Below are 25,005 nucleotides of genomic sequence, written 5' to 3'. Positions count from 1 at the left end.
AAACACATACATTCTGACCTTAATTAAGGTACTGATGCTGAGTTCAGCAAGGGACAAAGCTTTGACTATCTACAAGAAAGCAAGAAGCTTGTGTTGCCAAAACCAGAACGCCAGAGCAGTAACTCTGTCTGAAAATGCTCCAGTCCCTTGGCCCATTGGACATCATTTTATTTCTTGTATTTTTGCTTCATTAGCTCAAACTAATGTTTTGCTAATAGAGATGGGATGGAGAAAGATGCTGAAGTGTTCTGTATTATTTTTAAATGGCATTTAAGGTGCCAGTTTTTCTGCAGGCTCATTTAGCACATTGCACTAAAAAAAAAAAAAACAACCCTGTTTATGTATAATTTTAGAAAGTAAGTTAATCTATCCACCTCTAAATTCTAGCAATCCTTGTGCAAGAGAACAGTAATATTGTCCTGAAAGTGCCAGCTAACAGTGGGACTAAGTGACTGGTCTCTCTTGACAAACCGACTCGTATGCTCACAAGCAAGAAAAGATTCTCTTTCATTCAGAGGGAAACATATCACTGTTAAAACTACTTCTAGGTATAGCTGAACTCCAGTATTGCGTGTCTTTTGTCACACTCTGCCTGTACACCTCTGGTTCCTAGCGAGAGAGAGGGCATCCCATACACAGATACATCATCACTATCAGGAACTGTACTATGGCTGACATCTCACTCAGCTAAAACAATGTCACATTAGATATTAGACATGATGATATGACTAAGTTCCACTTTCTCCTTCATTTTCTTCAGCAGTAAGCACAAATGGTCTTTAGAGTACCACATAAAGACTAAACTCACTTCACAGTTTTTCCCAAAATTGCTGCAGAGTTCTTCACACATCAAGAGACATCAGTAGCCAAGAAAGGCAGCATAGGTAATATTAGCTCATTAGTGTACATTTGTATCTGCTCCTTGATTCCATCCCTCAAGCAAGTTTAATGCATTTGGAGCCAGTAAGGTCTAACACAGCTCCTTGGACACCAGTTCAGAATTTGAGATTCAGTTTGGCTTCCTTGCTCACTCTCAATCCTCTAATTAAATAGATTAATTCCTTGGCTTCAAAAAGATCAACCTTTTAGACTACTGGCTTCTTATTCTGACACTGAGAAAGTGGAGTGCTCGAAAAAAGCTAGCTTGAAGGAGGAAGTAATGTGTCTTTCCCAGGGCAGTCAGAAGGAACCTCTTAATCAAGTTTTAAGGATGCCTCCCCTGCAGCATGACACTTTCCCAGGCTCAAGGGGTAGAATAAAAAAAAAAATTCAGAACAGTTTCACATCAAAAAACCCAAGCACACAAATTCCACATGCCCATGAGAGGGTTGAGTTAATAGGAACTTATTAAAAACTTTCCCCAGATAGAGTATTTGAGTCAGATAAACATACTTCAGCTCATCCAATACAAAATATAAGCATGTCTAGGTAGTACAAAGTAGAATAATTCAGTAAAAGAAATCTGTTGTTTTCAGTGACTCACTGACCCCACCTGTGGAACCCTTTCAGATCTCTAGCCCAATGGGCCTTCAAACTTCACACAGACAGAGGAAATGAAAAAAGAAAGCTTGGAGGAGGGAAAGAGGAAATCAATTTAACTTTAACATTTCTTAGATGCATCAAAGGTCCAAGTCATGTAGCTCTATTAGATTTCTGTGCGGATTCTTGTACAATAATGTGGAAAAGCCTTCACTGAGTGCACTGCATGAGGCTGTAGAAAATGTAGACAATATGAACTTTAATCTTTCTTCAAAATCCAACTTTTAAAAAATGTTTATGAAAACTATTTATAGATTCCAGCAAGTTGCAAGGCTGAATACAAATCTCTGATCCAATACAAATATTTTGCCACTTTCAGCTCACAAGAGTGCACCACAATATTGAGGCCTCCCAAACTGAACCACAGCATAGCTTCACATCTTCCCAGTTGGTACTGGCATTTGTAATATCTGCGAGGCAAGTTCATAATCTTACTGAACCCAAAACACAGAAGACAAAAAACTTACAATAAACAAGGATGAAAAAGAGAAGATTAGAGTGTGAATGGCAAAGGAAGGTGAGATTAAAAGATGCAGGGTACAACACAGGTGGAGGAGAATTACCACAGGCATGATTTAACACATTACAACTTTTTCCCCCTGCAGATCTTGGATGGTCTAGACATCTCTTCAAAGAACATTCCTGGTAGTTAATCCTTCAGCAATACTAGGGATCCGACAGGGTTGTAACGCTACAAACAATCTTTATTATGTACTTATCTTTTCCCTCCCACCTCAAAAGGAAATCAAGTGTGTAGAGTGTGGAGTGCATTTCATACGATTTGTTAGAATCATCTCTTCCTGACATAGGAATGCATCTCCAATTAAGCTTAATAACCAATTCAAACATGCAGAAACAGGGGAACCATCATTACCATTTCAGTCTTGTGCATGCTAGTAGAACTCCACATGTACACACTGCTAATGTGACACTTGTTTTTTTGAATGTGTTTTGGAAGATTTAAAAAATCAACACCACATGCACTTTTTCCTGTTCACTCTGTAATCCCCTAGGATAGGGTATACAATTACCAGTAAGAGAAATTAACATTTTCCACACATTCTTCATCTCCTTCTGACCAAAAATGAAAATCTGAAGCACAGGAAGAGGGAGGAAAAAAGTACATGGACATCTCAGCAAGCAGAAAGAGCACACTGTTATATAGATGGGACAAAGAAGATTGTTACAGTTCCCAGAGAAAAATATTAAGAAAACTGTTCAGGATGATAAAACAGGTAATGAACTCCATGAAGCATTAGCCATCTTTCCCATCCCTATTTGAATATAAATGAAATTCATAGTTTCTCTGGCTTTAGTTTTCAAGATCAAGACTCAACTTATTGAAAGCTTTCCCTCTCTTGGCATACACAAATTTATTAAAAAAATAATAATAATAAGCAGCAGCAAAGGTAGAAGGAGCAAAAGCAGAAATTTGGGGAAAACAACTTTAACATCATCAGTACTGAACAAACTCAATCTTTGAAAGAGGAAGTTTCTTTAGTGGAAATATATTATCCTACATTTAAAGTCAGTCATCTGCTTGTCTGTAGTCAAGAAAGGGTTGGCTTTGATTAAACAACAGAAACACTAAATAACAAGCTTTTATGAAAAAATAATTTACAACATTTAGTGACAGTAAGGAAACAATAACAATCTTCTATTTTTGGTTTCAGTTTACAAGTTCCTCTGCATATTTCTTAGAATCATAGGTTGGAAGGATCATCTACATGGTTCCAACCTCCTACCAAGGGTAGGGTTGCCACCCACCAGATCACGCTGCCCACAGCCATGTCCAACCAGACCTTGAATGCCTCCAGGGAAAGGGCATTCACATCTTCTCTGGGCAGCCTGTGTCAGTGCCTCATCATCCACTGAGTAAAAACAATTCTTCCTAACATCTAACCTAAATCTCCCCCTTCTAGTTTAAAGCCATTCCATTTTATCTTATCACTATTGCATCATATAATAAGTCAATCCCTCTCCTGCTTATAAGCTCCCTTTGAGTACTGGAAGGCCCCAGTAAAGTTTCCCAAGAGCTTTCTCTTCTGCAGGCTAAACAAGCCTATCTCCCTCAAATTTTCTTCATAGGGGAGGTGCTCAAACCCTCTGACCAACTTTGTGGCCCTCTTCTGGACCTGCTCCAGCAGCTCCTTATCTTTCTTGTGCTGAGGGCCCCAGGACTGGACACAATATCCTAAATGGGGCCTCACGAGGGCAGAGCAGGAGGAGCCAATCCCCTCCCTCTCTCTGCTGGCCACCCCTCTTGATGCAGCCCAGGATACAGCTGACCTTCCAGACTGCAAGTGCACAGAGTCACTTCACAACTTATTTGTTCTAAGTAGTGGAAAAATATCTGGGGAAGAAAGGCAGATGGGAAAACATGACTTCACACATTACCAGTATCCATCTATAAAAACCATTGCTGTCAGAGTGCGAGGGAGAGTTGACCCATAATAATAGTTGACCTCCCCTGACAGCAGCTAACCATTGTCACAGACATTTTCCAAAGTTTAAGCAATCAATCTTCACTTTCATACAAATACACGCGTTCTTTTGCTCAGGTGACCTACTGTATCTGCCTTCCAGCCTCCACTTTTGAACTCAACTATTATCTAACCTTTCATGGAGAAATTCCCTAGAGGCATGGGATAGGTCCCAATCAATCATTAAGATCCCAAATCTTTGTTCTGGTTCCCTTTTTGTCTATGTCTTGAGCTATATAATGGGTTTAATACTATCATTCTTTTTACTATTGTATCTTCTTTTATGCACACAGAATACTTTAAACCTCGCTGTCCAAATAACATGCTGCAAAAAAAAAAAAAAAAAAAAAAAAAAAGACTTCCAAAGAAATATGAACTTAAACTTAGCCTCACAAATCCCACTTTCAGACTGTCACACTTCTTTTGCTACATTGACACGCTACAGCTGCCTCTTTGCCTCCATCTTTTGGCCACTAACAGTAACACAGTTTTCTGGAGACAGACATCCTGATCCATCCTTGGATTTCCAGGTCATTGTTCTGGTTACTAATTTATGTAGGTCTCAAGCCAACCAAGCGCATTTAATATTAGCAGACAAGACACCCTTTTATTGCACACAAAAATATTCAATGCTCCACATGCAAGTATCATACTTCACACTAACTATATTCCACAGAAGATATTCTTCAAAAGTTTGCCATCTAATCCCCACATTCAGACCTTTCGGCTGATCTTCCCTCTTCCCCAGAAATAACCATTACCAAATATTTTCTAGAGAAAATATAAGACAGGTCCTAATCCATAATCAGATTCCCCAGAGGTTCTTCATCTCTCTTTGTCTAGACCTTGAGTCATGTAAATGCATTTGGTATTAGAAGGCTAGAGATCCATTTAGTGCAAAGGTATGTATTCTGGGCCCCTCATCCAAATATAATGATTCACACAAACCATTTTCCACCTAAATGCATTAGAGGAGTCATGGCTGTACAAAGCCTCTTTGCAAGCATCAATTGCATCTAACAGTTTGCCATAGAATGTCCTGCAACCACCTCAGATCAGCATGACCTACACATGGATAAACACAGGTAGATAATTCTCCCCAGACTCCTCATAGATTCATTTCAAAAGGAAGCATGTGTCAACCAGAGCTTCATATCCTTTTTGACAAGGGCAAATTACCTGATGAGGCTGTGAACTGGACCATCTGCTGTAGGAAGGAGCACTTGAAGTCTTGTTGGCTGTAGTTCTCTGCAAAATAAAAGATTGATATCTCAAATATTCACCAACATGTACAATGGCCTTCAGTTTCTAACATGTAAACTACCATGGTTAAAAAAAAAAAAAAACAATCTCAAGAAACTATAAATATGATACAGTAAATCAGAAGTGAAAGAAGTTTGCTTGATTTGCTACCAACACCCTTTAGCCTTGGACCTCAGAATCCCAATTTTCACCTCAACTTCTGCATGTCACCTAGACTGTAAATTTGATGCCAGACCCTAACATAAACCTGGGCTTCAAAGTACTGCCTTTCAACCAAGTAATTCATTCAGCTTTAAGCAAACATGCTCTAAATTCTAATTGATTTCAGAAACTTATCATTAAAGAGGTTTGTCTGCTTCCTTTAGGAAGTTACATCTTCACTTTTCCCCAAACTCAATTGTGATGTTTCATTCCAGACTTCATACAAGTTATACGGAAGCTATTTTTAACTCACAGAAAATGAAGCAAATGTGTTCTTTCAGGATCCCTCCACCTCACTCAGAAGTGAAACTTTGACATTTTAAAGCATTATAAAATATACTAGTTACCTACTAACCTGTCTTGTAAGAAAAGCAGTATTTATGATTAAACCCTATATTTCTTTCCTCATGTCACTATACTTTCTGAAAGCACAGATAAAAAGTCCATGCCGTGGACTTTTATATTCATATTTTGTGCATCATATACAGACCTTATAATCAAACTGCATTTGATAGCACAGAAGAATCAAAGCAATATGAGAGCTATCAGAATACCAATGGTGATTTTAATGTATGTTATCCACAGTTACTAGACTATGAGCTTCTACATCATTTACTCCTAGTTTATGTTGGAATTTAGCGTGACACAGGGCTCCCCTAAATCCATCCCTCATTAACATGTACATTTAGTGCTAAAAAAATTAATAAGATAGCCTACCTATTCATGAGATTCGCACTCATATAGGCTATCTGGACATGGGATGCTAGCTTATGAGCACACTAGGTCAACAAGAAGATGATAATATGACAATAAGGGGTCGTTCATATCTGAACCATATAGATAAATTATACTTTAAAAAAATAAGCAAGACAATACATATTAAATTTATACAGCAATGTAGCATATTTTTTATAGTAAGAAAAGAAATAACGTATAGCTTTTAACACTGAAGGATATAGTACATTTCTACACCAGTTACAACCACTAGGGTTTTTACATTATTACTTATTCTAGAACTGGCATGCCATTCCTGCTTATGAGAAACAGCCACTGCTGTAGTTGTGCTTTTGTATGGGTCTATCAGAAAACAGTTATTTTACAAGTTTAATTATTAGCATTACTGTATAGTGTATTTAATTTCTAACGGACACCCTTAGAAGGATAAGCATTTTTAATGAGCTGTTATACCCCACAACAGAATATCCCTTTGATAAAAACTTCAGAAGAGAAAATGCACACAATGTTGATTTCAGCTTTATGAGAATTTATGAAAACTATCTTCTTCTGCTTCAGAAGGAAGATTGGTGAATCCATGAATAATAAGTTGAGTAACAAGATAGCTGAAGTTTTTCTGTTTCAAGGACATCCCCAAGAAAGATATCCCACAGAGAAACAGTATCATAATATTACAGAGAAACAGAAGAACCCTTTCCAGGGTAGGCAGCAGATGCATACCTTAAAAGACAAGGGCATTGGATCATTTTTTTTTTTTTTCTATCTTTGCAAACAAGAAAGGACAAGAGCCTCAGAAGTTGTTAGATGTTAACCCCTACCCTCCTATTTGATTAAGAGGCAAGCACTTAAAAATACCTATAAAAACAGGAGTATAAAAGATACAATCTCAGCATTTATTCCCTCTCTCTGCCCATGCTTGCTTTCCCCAGCTCTCCATCACTATCCTTTGCATGATCTAAAGCAAACAAAGAACTAAATTATAACAAAAAGGCATGCAGTTCTCCCCCTCTCCTCCAAGCTTCCACATGAGATTATTCTGAACAGATTATGAAAAAGTTTGGGAAATATTTCACACTGCACTTCTTTCCAAGCTTTATCAGACTACAGGAAAAGCTTTAAGGCTAGACAATACCCTCAGGCTGCCTCAGGTGTCAGAACTTCTGAAACAGGTGACAGAAAATATTACAGATTCATACACGTGAACAAACTCCAAGCGTGTGCACACACACACACTCCCGCTTCCCTAAAATCAGCAGGGATTAGCCAGCCACTTACCTCTAGGAGCTTGGCCATTCATGCCTAGCAGCCAAGATCAGAAGCTACAGCATAAGCTCTACTGGATGAATAGCTTCTGCATGCAGCACGTACTATAAAGGAGACCTCAAGGCATAACGTTTTCACAAGGCATTTTAACAGGGAGAGCCTAGCTGCACTTAGCCCCTTAAACCTCTTCCTTTACTTCAGGGAAAACCACCTTCCTCACCACTCTCCATCTCAAGAAACAAAGAAAACACATGTAGAATATTTAAAGACTTCCTGCTCATAAACCTGCTCTCTGGTCTTGTAGTGCTCCCTGACAGCATCATTTGAAACATCTAAATCAAGCTGCAATCCACTCTCCTCGGACTTCCAGAAAGTCTGTACACTAAACTAATTTTACAGCCAGACATCCACCTTCCCAGCTCCCTCCTGCTCCCCACAAACATTCTCTCAGCTACACATAGGTACAAAAACTGCTCCGCTCCCCAGCTATTAAAAACTAATTAGGCTGATGGTTCTAATCACCTGCTTGTCCAAGCTGTTCTAATGTTCTCACCTCCTCTCCTAATTCCCCCAACCTGTGAAGGGGGTAAACTTGCACAGATGCAGATGACCACCAGTCGCTCTACAAGACCAATGAGCTTCTGCTGAAAACTTTAGAAACCTGAGATAGTTTTCACAGCAGACTGTACTTCTGAAAGCAATAAAGATGCTACTTAGACATATGGCTTTTGGCAACTGAACTGGGAGCTATGGAAAAAAAATGAAAAGCGAGATGAGGTACTGTGTTGTATGCTGCTGTAGTCTTTCAGGCAGTAGTCTGCCCAAAAGAAGAAAATCTGCTGGGGCCTTCCTTTCAGGTGCAACACGTTCTGCAAGCACATAGATGGATCCAAGCCTGAGCACCAGGAGTGCTGATGAAACACCAGGCTGCCCCCAAATCCCAGGGAGAACAGAAACAAAGCACTCCTCATTGCAATGAAGCAGCACAGATAAAAGAAGAGAAAATGATGTAGCGGATGTGCAGAACTGCTGTCTTTACACACAATTCTCAGGAAAACTGTTTTCTCAGAAGGTTTGTGCTACTGAACACAGTACACACTATAGCCAAAATCCAGAAAGAAACTTCTGGTTGAATACTGGCAAATCTGAGTAGGGTTCAACAGGAGAGCTCCTAAAATCATATGTTATGTTATAATTCCTATCTTAACTTGAGGTTATTAATGACCGTGTGCAATGCAAGCCAATATTATAATGGAGTCCCTAAGTACTTTTCATCCAGTTAAGGAGAGTTTAAATGTAAGGCCAAATTTCAAAATTAGGAAAGAAAAGCAGAACACCCTGGCCTAATATCTTGCTAGCATTCAGTGGTCGACTTGCTCATTTGTTTTACTGGAGATGTTGTTTGTATAAAGACTTTAGTATCAAGCTGTTCATCAGACTTAGGATATACCTTGCCCTGTGCCAGATAGCCATTTCTGCATGTCTTTTTTTGTATTGTTCCTATAGAATTTACTTATTTTTCCTTAAATTAAAAAAAATTATTTGCTGAACAAAGTAATATCAAACTCTGACAACTATAACATTTTAATACTCTGAAGTGCTCTTTGTGAAGCTTTATTTAGACAAGCTTATTTTCATGGAGGTTTGTATATATTTTCAACAGTGGAATCAGTAGGCTTTGTTAAAAGGAACCTATATTCAACTGTTGCTTACTGACAGACACAGGCTGTTGGGCTCATTTGTTTATTTGTCATTTCACTGTAGGAGCATGAATATGAGAGATATGAATAGTGAGAGAGCATGAATAGAAACAGAAGTAAAATGAAAAGTATTAACCTCTCATACTATAAATGACTTTGTCCTTTATTACTCTCCAGAAGCAAATACCAGAGGAAGTCCTTTTGCAGTTAACCATAGCAGACTGAGAGGGAAGGGATTGTTTTTAAAGTACTGTTTTATCTGTTTTTATTTACTGAGCTCTTCCCACAATAATGCAGTCTAGAAAATGGTAAATTATTAATTGTTATCACAAGTTAAATAGCAATAGTGACAACCTAACTGATTCTATCTATCTGACCAAAAATAGTACTTAGTAGAATTAGAGTCTGAAACTGGAAACAGCTATATCTCTTGAAATAACATAGACTTCATGCCTACAAATCAATCAAACCTTGCCCCTGGTCTGGCTCCAGACACTCTTAGGTTTTGTTGATTCTCTTCGTGGGGTAGAATCCCGCACACATAAGGATACTAAATCCTTCACAGTCCCTTCCTCACAAATGCCATCTCAGCAGATCAGAGGAGTCAGCTCAGTGGAAAGAGTTTCTCTGTGCTTCTGATCTGCTATCACACCTTGCTCCATGGGGAGACAGACCCCACTGAAGCTTGCTCATTACAGATGTGCCAGTCACCCATGAAGCTATTTTTACTCCTGTACCATAAATATACATGATTCCTTGCTCCCTTCAAAACCTCATCCTATTTTTCAGCACTACCAATATTGTGCTGGAAATTTATATCTAACACCATTGTGAACATAAACAAATACAAAATACTTCAAAGATCCATGGCTTCTTTAATACCAGAAAAGTAGAATTAATTCTCATACTTTCTTCACACTACTACTACTACTAATAATAATAAATAACAATAATAATAATAATAAAACTTCAGAAAACCTTAAAAAACTGCCTGTTCTGTAGCGTGCTTACTACAGTGAAATTCCAGATATTTGCTTATTTATTTATTGTCAGAAACATGAAGACAGGAAAAATTTGCTAATCAGATTAATAATAGGAATATCACCTCATCACAGCTATGCAGCAGTTTTTGCAACTCTCTGGCAAACACTGCTGGTCAGCAGGTTGGGACACAGAATGAAAAGTAGAGGAATGACAGTAGTAGAATGACAGCATGTGGTATGACAATATTGCCTTCTCTTCCACGTAAAGAGGGCACAGTGCACGCCTCAGCTAGCTTGGCAGCAGAGTGAATAGCACATATCAAAGTGGCACAATTGTTCTGTGGTGATGAGATGAAGCAGGAGAATCATCAAATACACTGTGCAGTAAAAGTGTAATATCAAGAAAAGGCACTAGAAAAGCAGCTGATCTGGATACAGTGGTCAGGATGCAAACCATAACAGATTTGTGAGACATAAAGTTTATAATTTGTAAATGAAGCACATTTGAAAGTTGAATCTGAAAAAGAGGGCAGTGGAGAAAAAGAAAATCTTTGCTTAACTTTGTTGCACAATGTCATCAGGGATTACTTCCTTTAGCTTACAGAAATCGATGTTATGACAGGAAAAGGCAGAACAGGAGAGATATTGACTGAGCTGTCAACCATAGGAGTATATCTCTGTGAACTTGAAGGTTTGGACTTTGATGAAGCAAATGCATTCAGTGGACATTTTTATAGGAACCGAGGCACTCACTCGAAGTACTCACTTGCATTTTATATCCACTCTCCACTCTTGGTTATCAACATAGAGACGTCATAACTGTTGAGGTGCAATTGCCAAAAGTAATACAATTCATCTACCTCTAGGTTTAGTGATTTGACATGGTCTCTTAACCAGGATGTAGAGCTTGTCATGGCACCGCGATTCCCATCCTTTTTTCTCTTTGTCATCAATTTAATATAGATATTTTGGCACACTCGAAGAAATAAAAAAAGTCTGGAAAAACCCAGGGATGAAAATGTCTTCTCTGCACAATCTCTACTTATGCTTACCTATCAAGAGTTTTGTGTTCAGTAGAACAGCTTTGCCTCATGATCATTCATATCTTTTATCACTATTAAAATTAGTAATGAATGTATTTGAAATTTCAAAATATATCTTTAAATGAGTATAAAGTCCACAAGCCTTTCATATATGTCATATGTACATCACAGATATATATATACATATATATATATATGTCATATACCATGACAATATCACAAAGCAAAAAAAAAGTATTAGAGAATGTGCTACATGCCTCAAATCAGGTCCATGTTAGAAGAAAAGGCCGGTCAAGCTCTAGCCAAAAATATTGAAGCCATTAACTTCTTGTTCATTCTCATTCGTATTGGAAAATTAGTGTCATTTAACTGAATCACAAACAATCTGAACAACAGTTACAGTCAGTGACGAACAGCAACTTCATCCTTAGGAATTTTAACATGGGGAAAGAACTTTCCGTCTCCTTAGGGATTCTACACCATGATTAGCTATATAGTCAGCACTTTCTCCCAAAGCCAGAGAGTTTGAAGATAAGCTGCAAAGAGATCGAGGAACAACCTTCAAGTCTTCCAGATGGAGTTAACATAAAGTTGGCATCCTTATCCTGTAAAATGTAGAATTAAGAAATTGTAAGAAAGCCACAAGACCTGGGAATACACAGAAAGATAAGGAGGGGAAAATCATCTCAGCTGAGTGAGAAAGATGAGAAAAACCAAAATATGGAAACATTTGATAATTTGAGGTCAAGAATTATCCTAAGTACTACAGAGAAGGTACAGGAGTACATCACAGACATACGAGAGAGATAAAAATGAAGTTTTATTTTTAAAAGTTAGGAGCTGTCTTTTGAAAAAAAAAAAAAAAAGAAAGAAAGAAAGAAAGAAAAAAACCTACAAGGTATGAAATATCTTATTACATTGAATAATGTTACATTCTCAGCTGTCAGTAACTTCAAGCAATCAGTCAGGGAGCCTGGCAGTAGTGATATTATCACGATATTTACTCATATTGAAAGAATACATAATGAAATATAAACTGTGTTATCATCAGAGGAACTTGAAGGAACACATAACAGCTTTCATGTCCCACAGTCTCTCACTTTTTTCCCTGACTAAATAAAAAACTATAAAAAAAGAGTATTGGTTATGGCAGACAGTAGAATGGAATTCGTTTTGTGAGACTGAAAGATGTGACTGTCTTCAAAAGTTTGCACAGGTCTGTTAATTAGCTCAACAGTTATATGTCGATTTGAAACAGGAACTCAAAAGAATGTCATTGTAGTGAGAGCTGCCTTTTTCCAAAATGAATTCTGATAGATATTTGTTCCGTTAAAAAATCAGACAAAAATATTAAAAGTGACCCAGAATCTTTGACATGATATTATAACAGCGTGAAATACAAAACAATGAATGCTTTCATAAAGATGCGTGTCTTTCCTTCTATTAATAACGTTCATCAAAGAATTCAGAAGTAAACTTACATTACAGATTACAATGAAGTCAAAACAGACAGGAGCCTTGACAAAATAACACAAAAGTTAGTACTGCAGAAATTGAAGTAGAAGTAGGCAGACAGCAGATGTACTAATAAGAATATTTCGTATGTATTTCAGTATTGGAAGGCAAGGTTATGAATCATGAAGGTTCAGGAGAGGTTAAAAATGTAATTAATTTTTATCATTTATTTTCAAACAACCTCTATTTGCAAACGATGTAACCATAGAAAGGTGGAGGAGGTACTCTAATGATCTCTTTAATGGTGAGGTAGGTAAAAGTGAACAACAAAAGGCCATTTTCCAGATAAATGAGTCATTCTCTTAAGAATCAAATTTTTAAAGCACTCAGAAGGTAATTAGATGTTCAGGAAAAAAATGCTTGCAATTCCAGCTCAATTATTAAGACCAGGAAGCAATGAGCAAAACGCTTAGTCCAAAATTCTGCAAACTAATTTCAAACATATTCCAAAGAATTGGAAACAGAATCATATTTCCAACACGGATGTATTGGAAATGTAGGAATTATTGTGTATTTCTTCTCATTACAACCTCAGAAATCCACCTTTCATACCTTTTACAGACATGTATTTATTAAGCAGATGAAACAGAGAGAGACAGTGAATATTGGTGTCTGGCAAAGACCATGATGGTTGCTTCCAAGATTACTCACAAAAAAAAAAAAACCCAAAAAAAAAAAAAAAAACAAGCAATCAATTTCAGTTAGATGTTGTCTCAAGAGAAAACAGTGATATAAACACAATTAAGGTGTAATTTCTTACAGGATTTAGGAAGAAACACGCTAGTGTGTCTTTGGGCTGCAGGAAGGGTATCTGACATCTTTAACACCACATTAAAAGTATGCAACTACATTTGTGATGTGTTAAAAGTTGAGTTACTTTTTAAATAGGGAGGCAACGAAATTCCTGCTGTGCTTCATAGCAATAGAACAATAAAGCAGGATGAGGAGCTAGCCTCATACTTTTCAAAGTGGTCCAGTCCTTGGGAGAATCTCAGGTTGGAAGGAGATGAGGCAGACCACCTTGACTTCAGAGCAAGTAACTGCTACAGAAGGGATGAGGTGGGAGGAAAAGTTTCTCAGATCAGTTATCAGATCAGAAGACATGAGAAGATAAATTCACTTGGTGACCTTAGATTGCAATGAGTTTGGTAGCATAAATGCCTGGCTGCATTAAATTGTAGTACAGGCTTGTGGAAGGAGGAAATCCAGTTGTTTGCTACTTTGGCTCTAGTGACAGTACAGAAATTTAGTTTTGCACTCATTTTCCTAAAAAGATTAAAAAGACACCAAGTGCAAAAAGGATCATTTGAATTTAAATCAGTACAGATATTCTATAATCAGCAGCTGACCTAAGAAGCTCACAAATAAAGAGGGTGACTTTTATAATGCATTCTGATGGTTGTAAGGGTTAGTATAATATGTCTGACATGGGTGACAGCTGCTATGATGGTGAAGTACATGGTTTACTACCTATCAGCCACCATGGCAAACTTTCTGGGTTCTTGGGCAAATAAAGCACTTCCATCTTGTTGCAAACATTTCTACAGAGAATACAGTTTTGCAAAGGATCCACATCACCATGGTTATTGCCAAAGCAATGTGTTGGACATGATTGTTGTATAGACAGCCCACTAATCCAGACAACATTTTTCCGCAAACAGAGCGCTCGTTTATATAAAAGCTGTGAGATCCTACTCCTCTTGTCTCCACCAACCTTCCCCTTCCACAAGCACAAGTCTTTAGGCTCTCCTCCCCATCTGAGCCCCTGCGCACGCTCCTCAAGTTCTGCCTGGGCTCATGCTCCCCCAGGCCCACCATACAATCTAAATCACAAAGTGAGACAGGCATTCCGACATGCCTGTCACTGCGGTAGGAGAGATGCGACATAGTGGCTAGAGCAGCAATAACTGAGAAAATATTTCATTCCTGCTTCTTCAGATGCCCCTCCCTGCACCATGATCGAGGCACACCATGGCAATAAATTCTTCTAAAAGCCCTTAAATCTATCAGACTAATTGCTAAATGTGGAGTAGCCATTCATCTTTCCTGGTTACATTGTTATGCATGTATTTGCTGTAAGGTTTTTTTTTTAATGTTTCCTTATGATTAAAGCACAAAATAACAGTAACATCACTCTATCTACTTTCAGTGTAATGCTTCTTTCTGAAGCCTGAAGAATAGCTCAGGATTGGGAGCATGAAAGATAAGGAGAACTCCCAAAAGAAAGGGAAGAATATTTCCCTGCTGTATTCACATACAGACTTAGAACTTAAGGCACTTATTTCCAGACTGCAGAATGAATAAGCATCACCCATATTTTTAGAAATGTCCAAAAAACTCCTATTTAAATATCTTTCTGGAAATCAGTACAGCAATTCTTCACTTGTTTAGAATAAGTGAAATTGGAATATATTTCAGCAGATAGGCCAAATATTTAATATAATAATATTGTTTTGAGTTGGCTGATAAACATAAGTGGAAAGACACTTGAAGGAAAACATAAGCAAGAATGAGAGGCAAGCTCCGGACTGTAAGCACGCCCCTTGTCAATTTGTTCAGCACACAGCAACCTCGCCAAATTAAGAACATTCCAAGTGCTTTAGGAAAGGCTGCCCTCTTCAGACAAACTTAATAAAAGTACCCAAATGAGGTTGTGTCTTGAAGCTAAGCTAAAAACATGGTGAAATGGACCGTGCAGTGTCATATCAATCTTGTAGCAACTTTATTCTACTTAATAACAATTTGCTACTACATAAATAAAAGAGTATCTCTTCTTATCTCTAGATGCATACTGATGTGATTTTGTTTGGACTCTGCAGGCTCCTTTATACATTTTCTGTAAGGTTGCTAAAAGCTTTCATTCAGATGCTGAAATACAGAGACATAATTAACAAAGCTACAGAGTCTGAGGTTTCTCTACACGGTCATTTGGAAAAATGACCAGTTTGCAGGCCTCAACTTCTATCACTTGCATTTTAGAGACAGTTTATTCTCTCTAATGATGGAAAATAGCGAGTAGAAAAATTTTTTGATGTCCTCATTGGACTTTTATACTTGGTGTATATCTTTATATTCCTTGAAGCTTCCCCGAACTAGTATGAAAATGAGCTTATTTAGCTAGAAAGATACTTTCCCTTACAATTCATCTTCTAAGGGTCTTCACAGGCAGCCTTGTGGATTTTTATCTTCTATCACTCTAGACTGCCAAGCACAAAGCCACCAGGTACTCTCCTGGTGAATACACAGGTACTCTCCGTGAATGCAAACTATGAATTTTCATCAGCAGGTTATCCATACAAGAAAACAACTGTAACTGGTTTTGCTGGTATAAATAACAGCTTCCAATTATTGGGTAAGGTAAAGTGGATTCAAATGCTTTTGGCAGTGCTTTGCTTTGAAAGCTGGAATGTATATCGTGCAATCTGCTGAGGAGATACAGAGGTACAAATCGTGCTCCACAATACCAACCTGACAGAGAGATATCAAAACTTGTCAAGTCCTTTAGCAGGACCTGGAATGGTACTAGACAAACTATTTAAATTAGTCATTAACTCCAATCTAGCACCCTAAAACTTCTCTGGAACAGGGAGCAAAGATAATGTTACAAAGAGGGGAAGTATTATCAGTGACAGAAAGATAATGGGGATTTAGCTGCCAGGTTGACTGGGAGTCTCTCAGCTCCTGTTTAGTCAAGTGTTTTTTTTTTCAGTTTTTCAGCAAAGCCTCCAGTGTCACTAAGTCTCAGGGGAATATGTCTGCACTCTAAGTTCCAGAGCTAAGATACAGCTCTTTTTTATTGCAAATTATCTTGTCCCTCTCCTCTCCTCTCCTCTCCTCTCCTCTCCTTCCACTCTTTTCCCCTTCCCTTCCCTTTTTTCTTTTTGTATCACAACAGTCCCCCTAAGCACAGTAAATCCAGGTTATTCTATATTCTGTCCTAAAATTTGACAAAAGTTTCCTGCCTTCTTCACCATATCTCTTGGTAGTTCTCATCAACAAGAGATATCCTCTTTCCATAAGAAGTCTCTTGACTCTGTGATGCAAGCATCACAACCACACTTAAGCAAAAAAAAAGAAAAAAAAAAGAAAAAATAAAAAGGTACAAACAAACAAACAAAAAAAAAAAACCCACCAAATAATAATAGTAATAATAAAAAAACCACTTTCAACTTTAACCATGTGGAGAAATCCCTCTGAGGACTTCTCTCTTTTTGCCTTTGTTAAATGGAATTTGGTTTAAGATGTACTTTAAGTTAAGCATTACTTAGATACTTAAATGCTTTGTTGAACTGAGGCCTGAAATGGGACTTTAATTTCCTTAACAACTCTCAATATACCATTACAAGAATAAATGCAGAAAAATCAGACTTTCTGAAAAAATGTGTCTCAAGGGCACTAGTAAAAGCAAATTACAAAGAAGTTAAATAATGCCAAGCTATAAATCTCTTATCTACCAACACTTATCCATCTGCCCTACCAATATGTTAAGGAGCAGGACTTGTTTAAGAAGTGCGATGTTAGAGCTGGAAATGAATACTTGCCGTTTAGTCCCCTCCTGTACTATGGTATCCAGTTTCATGTATAATTGATGGGTTGAAATTTTAAGATAGATAGAGTAAATAAATTATGAGTATTCAAAATACCACCCTTTTGCCAGTAAAACCCTGTTATTCCTCACACTGACTCGGCCACCTCTTGTGCTGCTATCTATATTTATAGGAGCAGTATTTTCTGTGATTTTGTGGTATACACTTACTAAAATTATTTTGATGGAAAACATGGCTATGATTTTGTAATAATCAAAATACAGTACATTTTTCTTTGGGTGTTTTTCCCTCACTCAATTGAGTCATAGTGTAAAAGAAAGGCATATTAGTGAGTTGAATACCAGCATTTTATATGTCATTGGTATTCCCGCACAATAGAATTCTTGAGAACTCTGCTGTAATTCTTTCCTGCAGTGAAACACAGGGGTGTCCACATTGGCATTCTTGAATTTTCTTATGCTGTTAAATTACAAGACTGCTTGTACTATGAAGAGAGATTGGGTTATGAATTTTCTGAAGTGACAGATTCCGTTATATAAACCACCAGTGAGTCTGGGAATGCCATTCAACATTTTCAGCCTTGGAATTAATTTTATTCTCCTTCTTCCCATGAGGAAATTGAAAACGTTCACAATTTTACTAGTAGGGAGAGCAGTTTCCATGACAAAGTCACATCCCTGGGAAAAACCTAAGTATCTCTTCCAGCTGTGGAAGGACAGAACTGTGGGTGTACAGAGGTACAATTCCGTCATGAGAGCAGTGCACTTGTTGTGATTTACTGAGAAAGTCAAACAAGGATCCTACAATTAAAAGGCTGCTTTACAAGATAGCTACGTCAAGGAAGTAGCACCATTATTCCAAATTTCTCCATCTTCACAGTCCTCCCCTTAGACACTCATCTGGGGAAATGAAGGGGGGAGAAACGGCATTCCTCCCTAAGTACCCAAGCCTCTCAAATTATATTTTTACATAATCTCATTCATTCCACTCAGATTTCATCCTCAAAACCGAAAGACATGGAACCTGAGGCTTTGGAGCATATCTCCAGGTCTCTGCAATTATTCTGGGCTGAAAATCCCACAGTGAGCACTAAACAATTTCTGACACCCCATTAGGTCAAAGACAAGTTATCAACCCAACCTGACTACTGGGTTCATGCATATGCAAAAGCCAGGTTAATTTTCACATTGCTTCACCTTTCTGCAAGCACCAGCACGATGGTTCAAAAATATTTGCAGCCTGCTTTCAACAATAGAACAGTTTCGAAAGTGGAGTAAGAAACTTTTCACAACCTTAAAAGTAACCTTCAGTTGGTGGATACAACCCTCGAGTTCAATAAGTAGATCTAAACACCTTCATGCTCATACATTCAAACTCTACAAGTTATAGGAAATATTGCTGTAAAAGCTGAAACATAGGAAAAAAAAAAACCCAAAAAATTCTTACTGGACCATGTCACCAAAAAAAAAAAAAGAAAAGAAAAAAAAGAAAAGAAAAAAAAAGAAAAAAAGAAAAAAACGTATGCTCCTGGAAAACTCAAGAAGGAAGAAGAGGATGCTGATATTCATTTTTATTTTTATTTTTAAAGGGAAGAAATTACTCAGCTCTGTTTTACTGCACTTAAAACAATATAAATTCATTCAAGTCAGGGGGGCAAGGAGAGACTAATTTAAATCTAATCTGGCTGCTTGGGTTGCAGAAAGTAAAACTGTGATTTACCCATGATTTAACCTTCATAAAGTCCTTAAGTTTAACCAAAAAAAAGCCAATGAGGGCAGAGATCCAATGGAGTCCCAATGAGTTCCTCATCAGGTGTACAGAAGAGTTTCAGTTGTGTAATATCTACAGTGTGTTAAGCCAAGTCTTGTGTCAAGGTACTTGGCTAGTAGAAATATAATCTGCAATTGAAGCAGGCCAGCTTTTCTTATAGCATGAAAATTGTATCCAAAATGCTGTATATATACCAGCTATGTTAATAGGTTTAACATCAGGACTTCCAAATTCCCATTTGAACCAGCGAGTGTTTCAGCACACTGTGCTGATGAATAACTCTGTGCTTGGCCAGCACAGCTTAAACCAGTTCCCTTAGGGAAGCAGCCCCTTCCAGCTGGGCTGTTTTGGTCAGATGTCAGATTTCATAACATCCCTTAGGTCCAACTTACGTACACCAACAGAAGCACATAGTGTAGGTTCGGATACTGAAAGTGGCTTTTGCAAAGCAATGACTGAACTCACATTTGGCCTGTGCCCTCATATCTTCAAGCTGGGATTTTCAAAGGAGTCTGAATTTCACTGGTAGATGAACAGAAAATACCCCCTCACTCCTTTGAAGAGGTCAGTCTGAAGCTGTAACGAGCCTGCAAATAGTGATTAGCATCAAAAGTGGCACCCTGAATAATAAAATCTCTGTAAGCCAGATTCTAGCTTTCTGGAAATTAAAGATACTATTCACATTTACCTCTCAGGACCTAATTTTGGTTTCCTATTGCTAAATGAGAGGTCATAAGGCATCAGCTACAGTGAATTGCTCCTAGACTCTTTGGGTAAGATCTAATCCTTGGAATTTCATTTACAAGCCTTCTGGAGGCTTCAGGCTGCTTGCTCCTGTTTCATTCCTCTTCCAATCTGAAGAAAAGTTCCTGCCAGCAACCAGTCTACAGGACACTGAGCAACATCCTCCCGGTTCAAAGGCTGCACCTCCTCCAAACTGGGCTTGAAGAATCATCTCTGAAGTCTGATTCTCCCACTATGTGCATAAATTGCCCCCCCCCCCGAGCCAGATGGAGTTATGAGGCTGTGAACATCTTTGTGGTACACTGCACCTCCTCCTATTTGCACAGCAACCACTTACAGTTCAGCTCAAATCTTCCATAACGCATTCCATCAATAAACATTGTCAGAGACTGTTGGGCTAGTTTAAAGCGCATGGAGAGATTTATCCCGACATCAAAGTGAAGCTAAGTAAAACCAAAATAATAAATGAACAAACCCTCAGACAGGTATAAATATCTGAACCCACAAGTGGGAAGTGCTCAAGTTATACGAAAGCTTTCATTCAGAACTGCTTCTACAGTAGTAGGTGTTAAGCTAATCAGAAGCACATCCTGGAAACAAACCTAGCCTGGGCAGGCTGTTTCAGCACAGTAAATGGACAGAAGAGTCTATTGATGCCCATGGAAACACCATTAGCTCTCCTTCTACCTTCCGCCACAGCCCACACAAGGACATTGGTCAAATGGTCCAGAGGAAAGGCCAAGCACAGACTTTGGAGCTGTACATTCCCCAGAGAAGATTTCTTCTGCTGTGATTTTTGAAAACCATTAAGTCTTACTTCTCTACATTCATCTTGAAAACCATTCCATTTTCCATGGTTGATTATAGAAAGCCTCTCTGAAGTCCCTGAAATAAAAATATTAAGCAGAACACCAAAGTGTTTTTAAAATACTGTAGCACTCCAATCTCCGCCTGCCACTCTGTGGCACACAGCAATTTAAAATTATTGAAGCTCTCAAATTAAGTGCTTAAATTGGAAGGTGATCACCACTCTGAACATGTGAATTGTACAGCTATCTGAACTATCAAAGCGTTTCAATCTACTCTAAGCAGGTCATTTTTGGAAGTGATAAGGGAGCCTGGGATTGCCCAGCCTGCACTGATTTAAAGCTCTTTTTTTTCAATTCATTTTTAAAAGTACTGAAGCTTGGGTGCAGAGTAATTCTGTTTGCTCATAGGAAGCCTGTGCTGAATATATCTGATAAAGTTGAAAAGGTTTTTAATTTTGTCTTGTTATTAATTAGCCATTTTGTTCAGCATTTTCCTTCAGGAGTCCAATCAAAGCAAATATTTATCTCTAGTTCTTCCAAAGTTGTGTGGATATAAAAATCGAACACCTATATCCATTCTCAAAATCCTCACTTCACTTAATATACAATGTACTATTTTCTGAATGTACTGAAAATTTCATTGCTTTGTAGTTACAAATTGAAACCTATAATGCTCATCTCTAGGAATCAATCATTAATGCCTTTTTTTAACAGTAGAATATACTTAGTCTTGCAATTTTGGCAGACAGTGCCTTTTGAAAGTATTTTCTTAAATGAACCAGTAATAGCTAGTTATTCCTTGTAATATATTACTCAGTGATGAAATAGTTATAATCCAAACACAAACCTTTTCTAGCTGCAAGGACTACAGAAACATGAGAGATCCTTAAACTGTGGGATGATTCTTTCCTCTGCCATCCAAAGTAGCTTAGGGCCAGAATATGGCCTTGCCAGTTTTTTTTATTATTATTATTTGGACAGCTTTCTACATATTCCCAGAATTGTTAAATATTGCACTATTTCCCACACTGCATATAGTTCAATTAGAGAGATTCTTTTTGTGAGCATTTTTCTTGTGCTCCTCCAACTGCCCCATGGCACAGCTGTCATGGCTGATGTCCTGCTCTGATTCACAGTTCCCAGCAAATATTTCCCATTGGCTTTTCTGAATAGCTTTAATGATAATGCATAATTATTTGAAAACTCTGAAGACTTCTGGTATTTGTTACAAATGAACACCACTTTACACCTAGTCTTTTCAGGGCACTTTCTTTCTCTATCAGAAATAACTTCTGAGACGAAGACTTGTACATCAGCCTTCCAGTTGTAGACCCTTAAAAATCAAAATCTCTTTTAAGTGGAAGCACATTTAGGTTACTTAGCAGCATTTCCATTTATACTGCCTTATGATCTACTGCATAGCACATACATTACCACTTGCATACTGAGGGATTATTGTTATGATATCCACTGTTTACTCATACCTCACTGATAGATAGCTCATTTATGATGCTGAAAATTCTTAAACAGTGTGGTTTTGTTTACCATTTGGAAGACTTCTATCATCAGCAAAAATGGATCTAATTCCAACATAAAGCTCTGGATAAATATAGTGCCTTTGTTGTACCCATCCAAACTTTTCAGCATAATGGACCGTCAAATACCAGAAGTGATATAATACAACTGTACTTGACATTTATCTACTACCAGATCATTCTGTTGAGCTTACATTGATTTAACTGTGCAAGCTGCACCTTGATAAAATTATTTTTATTGGCATATTAAGACACATCAAGATGTTTCACAGAAATTTATAAATGAGAGTGTCATGTGATTTCAGAAGTATGAAGGTTTTTCTACAACCTTTCATATTCTCTCAAATTATTAACCCTTGTGTGAAAAATCACTTTACAAGTGATTTTCCAGGTTGAAATCAAGGTTTCATTTCAAACATTACTTCCATTTTGTTGTGTATAGCAACGCAGACGAGTTTGGCAGGAGTTGCTGCTCCTTAGTTTACTAACTGCTGTGGTTGCTTACATCACCATTCTTTGGCATATAGACTGTAATGCTGCATTCCCCATTATTCCATAAGATTTTCCTGTTTCTTTGCCGAAGTAATTTATCAGCCATCTCATTCTTGCAAGCATTTCTCTGGTGTGCTCTATGTCTTCATCAAGTTCAGTAGTTGAGCTGGTGGATTATTTTACTATCATTCTCTGTAGCAACAGGTTGAACTTCTTGATGATATTATCCTTATTGTTCCCCTTCTTCCTACTCATGCTGCCTCTTTGCTGCACTGTCCCATTTTATAACATTTTTGCTGCCTCTTTTTCAGAGGTATTTCTGAGGAGTTAACGTGTTTTCTAGCTTGTTTCTACCCTGACCCTCAATTATGCAGACCTCAAAGGCACTTTTCTGAAAATCAGTAACAGCTGTTTCAGCATCTATGATACAATTATTCAAATAAAGACAATGGCATGTCAGTGCTGACATGTACAGGATCCGAGCCTGAACACACTTGAACTCTTTTCATTGGTACAACTGGAAATCTGTTTTCTTAAGTCTCAATTAGCCTTTTCCTTAGGCTTTTTTAGGATTGTAAAAATGAAGAGTTGGAAAAGAATTTCAAAGCTGTTTTGGCCCCAGTCTCTGTATTAAGTTGGAACTGAGCAGTTGTGGGCTACCTCTGGCAGAGTTTCCTTTATCCACTTTTTGAAAGCCCCTAATGAGAAGCACTGAGCAACTGTCCCAGTACTGGAACAATCACTCACTGTTCTTTCCTATCAGTCTCATATCCCTTGTGAGATTAAGATTCCCCTCAGGCCCCTTTTTGCTAAATTAGACCAATCACTTTCTTTACCTTGTTTCTATAAGCATATCTTCTAATACTCTTTTCCTCTATCCAGTCTGTCTACTCTTAAGCCTGGCTCCCAAAACCATTTTTCATTTACTGCCACACCAGTGGATCACTTTTCCTGTCTCTGGAAAGAAAGTTAAAGCATCCTACAGCATCACCCCCATACTTTTGCAGCAGCATCGTATAAATAGTATTTGTTTTTAATGTATTTGCTTTTAAGTCTTACAAAAAAGCACTCCGGTAGCTTCTGATATCATCTCATCCATATCATCTCACATCTCGAAGGGCTGACCTAAATTTCCTTTCAGAACATAGCAAGTTTTAAACCAGTTTCCAGTGACTTACCAGTAACTCCACTTGGATGACTCATATGACCTTTGGATAGCCACATTTAGCAATGGTTTCTTCTCACTCTGATCTCTGGCACTGATCATAATTTCTTCCTCATGCTGATCTAAAATACAGGAAACATGCTTGCCTGTGCCTTACTCCGATATACATTGACTAACCCAACTTTCGTTATTAATGTTATTGCAAAGGACTGGCCAAGAAGCGTTGTCAGTTGGGGCACGCTGATGAGTAACTCTATAGTCATAATTGGCTCTTAGCCTACAAGTGATGATTCTGTTTCTGAATTAATGGTATGGACACTGAATAGTAACTATACTGCATCTTACATATATTACTGGTTTGTTATTGCTGTTGTATGTTTTGTTTTGTTGTTTGTTTTTTTTTCATTTTTTCATTTTTAAATAGCTTTTTGTCAGCACTGATGATTTCACACACAAGGGATTTAGGGCTTACATTTGTCCACTTCTTTCATTACTACCATCAACTTTTATTATTATAGCTATTGTACTAATGCTCTAGAAGTTCACTTACCTACTTAACTTCAGAAAAAAATTGGCTCACAAACGGCTCACAATAAGGCTTGCAAAAATTAGCAAGCCAAGTACCTTGCTAGTCTATTTTTGACGTTTTTTTTTAATGAGTATTACAATAGGATTATCAGTCAACCGCAACCTGATTAAACAGTAGACTTCATTTCTTCTGGCCTCTGCTCTTCTAGACTTCAGTATCCTTACAAGGAGCTAAAACTCCAGCCACTATGGATGATAGGATCATTGAAACACAGTTCTCTCCTACCTCAAGAGGTAACTCTCAAAGGCCGATATATCGGTGGTGATGCTCTTAACAATTAACATTCCTGCAGCAGCATTTCAAATGCTTCTACCTAAACCTAATGCCTGAACACATGTGTAGGCAATGAAACCAAAGCAGCCTGTGCTGGGAAGGTGCTGAATAATTTCAGAAATTTTTTGGAATGAAAGCAGAATAGGTGAAATAGTAGACCTAAGAGACAAACATAGTGACATACAGCTATCACCTTTTCAACACAGAAATAAATCTCTTTGTTATCTTAAATACAAAATTCTTCAAACGCAAAATGACTAATTGCTTCCTTTTATATAGCTTAATTGATGGCCTAAAGCCAAGAAGAGATCTAAAATTAATCGAAGTTTCATAAGTAATTGTGACTTCACTGTGAT

The 25,005-nt window shown here is 37.7% G+C and overlaps 1 protein-coding gene across 5 annotated transcripts in view; it reads right to left on the bottom strand.

Annotated features, from left to right (window-relative positions):
- The window catches only part of RBMS3 (RNA binding motif single stranded interacting protein 3), a 698,917-nt gene that overhangs the window by 591,916 nt on the left and 81,996 nt on the right, over positions 1-25,005 (bottom strand). For all 5 annotated transcript variants that reach the window (XM_015281782.4, XM_015281784.4, XM_015281783.4 and 2 more), the window contains exon 3: positions 5,202-5,270. In XM_015281782.4, coding sequence (XP_015137268.1) covers positions 5,202-5,270 — 69 coding nt within the window. The remainder of the gene's footprint in view (positions 1-5,201; positions 5,271-25,005) is intronic.

Source organism: Gallus gallus, chromosome 2 (assembly GCF_016699485.2).
Source record: "Gallus gallus isolate bGalGal1 chromosome 2, bGalGal1.mat.broiler.GRCg7b, whole genome shotgun sequence".
Classification (NCBI taxonomy): Eukaryota; Metazoa; Chordata; class Aves; order Galliformes; family Phasianidae; genus Gallus; species Gallus gallus.
Note: the sequence above shows the minus strand (reverse complement) of the source record. Positions and strands in the feature narration are given on the sequence as shown.